A 2,704-nucleotide genomic window follows, 5' to 3' on the forward strand; every position below is an offset into this window, starting at 1 on the left:
AACTCACTCTTCATGAAACTCCAGAGAAGCTACCCGAAGACAATAAGTTGTTTACATGCCTAATGCTCCGTCCTCGTCCATTTAGGGAGAAAACGAGCCGGCATGCCGGGTCTGTCCTCGATATACATGTACATAATTTGTTATGTTTGTTAAGTTTTACAGAAACGTTATATACGTTCAGATGTGTATTTAACTAATTTGACGTGATTGTGAACGGAGGCCCCCCACCGTGGTGTGACTTTGTCGCAAAATATAGCGTTTTGTTCGCTTTTGGTGCAACATTTTGCGAGTGGCTACTTCCGGGTTCAACCGGACTTTTTATAAAGCCGGACTCATAACATTGAGCTACCTGGGGGACAGACGTCGATTATTTTTATTTTACATGTTTTATAACTCATTTTATGATAATGTAACTAATTATATTTGCTGCTTTCAATCAAAACTTAGAAGAAAAAAAACTCATTTGTTTCACACGTTCGTATGTGTCTACCAGCCATTTAAGCAGCTCGGGCTGATGACACAGCATGAGTCCCAAAATAGTCTCTCGTCTATGTTGTGTAAAGGTTGCAACTGACTGTGATGGTGTGGTTGTTGTTATCTCGTACAACGTTATATATAGAGCAGTGCTGGGAAAACAATAGTGATGACGAGACTTTAAAAAAAAAAAAAAAAAGAAAGAAAATCAGGCGCCCTGCAGGCATTTATCCATCCCCAATCCTCATCCCTCTCTCTTAGCACCCGCCCCCTTCCCAGCCCTCCCCCCATCCAGTGTTTTGCTCTGCAGTGCTGAGACTTGCTTCATCATCCTGCATCGAAGCACAGGTGAGGCTCCCAAAAATTATTTGACTATTTTAACAGCAGATAAGGGATATCTGAGAAAATAAACCAATATTAAATACTATTTCCAGATGTGGATTAGAATCGATCGCAGCACAATGTTGTGTTATCTTGACAATTAATTAATTTGAAAAACTGCTGCTACATGTTTTGGATTAAATTTGATGTTGTAAGTTTTAAAGTGTCGTAAAGGTAATGTTACAAACGAAATTCAACTGACACTCAATTGGGTGGACATGTCTATCATACAAGGTAGGACGCTTGAAAAACTCTTAAAGAGGCATGCACATAATTGAACAGGAAATCAACGATTTTGGCTTGATTCTAGGTTAATTCTAGTATTTGTACTACCTGGCAACCACAATTGGAAGCAAGTATCCATGATGGATGTGCATTTTTTTTTTTTTTTTTTTTTTTTTTTAACCTAAATGTCGGAATGGTGTCAGTAATGTGATCATTTTGCATTTTGGACATTTGCCATAACAATGTTCTCACCCCACCCCCGCTCCGGTTTTCCAGTTGGATGATGCTTTCCATCATGCTCCAGCGTCTGTTTGTGTTCGGCATGTTAGGAGGTGAGGGAAATATTACAAAGGAGTGTCGAGACAAGAGTTGAAGTGCATTTTTTTTTTCTTTTACACCAGTGTTGCTGATGCCGGCATGGTGCGACCTTATCACAGTGTGCGAGGAAGACGACGGTGACCTGCGGGTGGACTGCCTGGTCAAGGCTAAGCCCAATAAGATAAACAGCTATGAGTTCTCCTGGTCATCAGGCTCCAAGCAATCACTCATCAATGCCAACGTATCCGGCCTGGCGGCCGAGGCGGAGTTCAGGCAAGTGAGCCACGTGACGGAGGTGGAGCCGCATGGCTACAGGCTGACGTTGAGCGGCTTCCGGGACAAGCTGCCGCACAATACCACCTACATGTGCAAGATAACCGGGGAGGGAGCCAGCGTTAACATGAAGAGAGGTGAGTGCAGGGAGGGAAGAAATTTGGAGTCATTTTTCTTCATCTTCTCCTTCTTCTCCAGATGATCTCGTCCGATGCGGGGCTGTCAGCATGTTTCTGGAGAGCTCCTGTGTTGTTGCCATCCTGCTTTTATACCATTACTTGTAATGACCTAAAATAATAATTCTCAAAGTGTAATTGTCCAAATTGTGCAAAATATTACAGTGGTTAAAACGTTTTTTGTTTTTTTGCTATGTATTGTTCAGTTGTATTTAACTTTAAACACTGTTACCACATGCAGCTTTGCACAACCATAAAGCTCCATGCAATTATACTGTACCATCTGCATGTGTCTCATATGTTGTATGCAAGAGTGAATACATACTAATGACATGTGCTGCAGTTATTTATAGATTTGTTAAACTGTACTTTTGTGCTACACAGTTGCTATGTGAACGTGACTTTGGAAGATGTACTGATTGTATTAATTCAAGCTAATAAAATCTTAAAAATTGAATAAATGTGACCTGTTTTCATAAAATTTACTGTAATGTCTGTATCTAGGTTTCCAGGCTGAATGTAAATACAGTTAGCCCATCTTTAAATATCTTAAACAATTAAATAACTCCTTACAATTTAATTTCAGTGTCAAAAATACACTGAACGTTTATGTACTGAATGGGACAGACATGTATTACTTTAGCCACAGTCAACCAATCCATTGGTTATGGGCTGTTATGTAAGAAGAGAGAGAGAAAAAAAACATTATTAAACTAATTGAAATCGTATATTTAGTAAATTAGAAATGATCCTCAGTTAAAAATATAATAATAAAAAAGATTGAAAGTTAGCATGCGCTACTACGTTTATTCAATAAGGAACTTTTGACACTCCGTGACTTCCGTAGTTGCCCCACA

The 2,704-nt window shown here is 39.6% G+C and overlaps 1 protein-coding gene across 1 annotated transcript; it reads left to right on the top strand.

Annotated features, from left to right (window-relative positions):
* The first annotated feature begins 326 nt into the window (after positions 1–326).
* LOC144006326 (uncharacterized) lies at positions 327–2,308 on the top strand. The gene is made up of 4 exons (XM_077505114.1): positions 327–822; positions 1,357–1,412; positions 1,482–1,808; positions 1,870–2,308. Exons 2-4 carry the CDS (start codon positions 1,361–1,363, stop codon positions 1,953–1,955), a joined length of 465 nt encoding a protein of 154 aa, XP_077361240.1. The 5' UTR covers positions 327–822; positions 1,357–1,360; the 3' UTR covers positions 1,956–2,308.
* Positions 2,309–2,704: the final 396 nt, after the last annotated feature.

This window comes from Festucalex cinctus, chromosome 18 (assembly GCF_051991245.1).
Source record: "Festucalex cinctus isolate MCC-2025b chromosome 18, RoL_Fcin_1.0, whole genome shotgun sequence".
Taxonomy (NCBI): domain Eukaryota; kingdom Metazoa; phylum Chordata; class Actinopteri; order Syngnathiformes; family Syngnathidae; genus Festucalex; species Festucalex cinctus.

Coding starts and splice junctions, on each gene's coding strand:
- LOC144006326 (XM_077505114.1), top strand. CDS start 1,361: ATGATGCTTTCCATCATGCTCCAGCGTCTGTTTGTGTTCGGCATGTTA. Junction 1,413..1,481: donor TGTGTTCGGCATGTTAGGAG/GTGAGGGAAATA, acceptor CTTTTACACCAG/TGTTGCTGATGCCGGCATGG. Junction 1,809..1,869: donor CAGCGTTAACATGAAGAGAG/GTGAGTGCAGGG, acceptor CTTCTTCTCCAG/ATGATCTCGTCCGATGCGGG.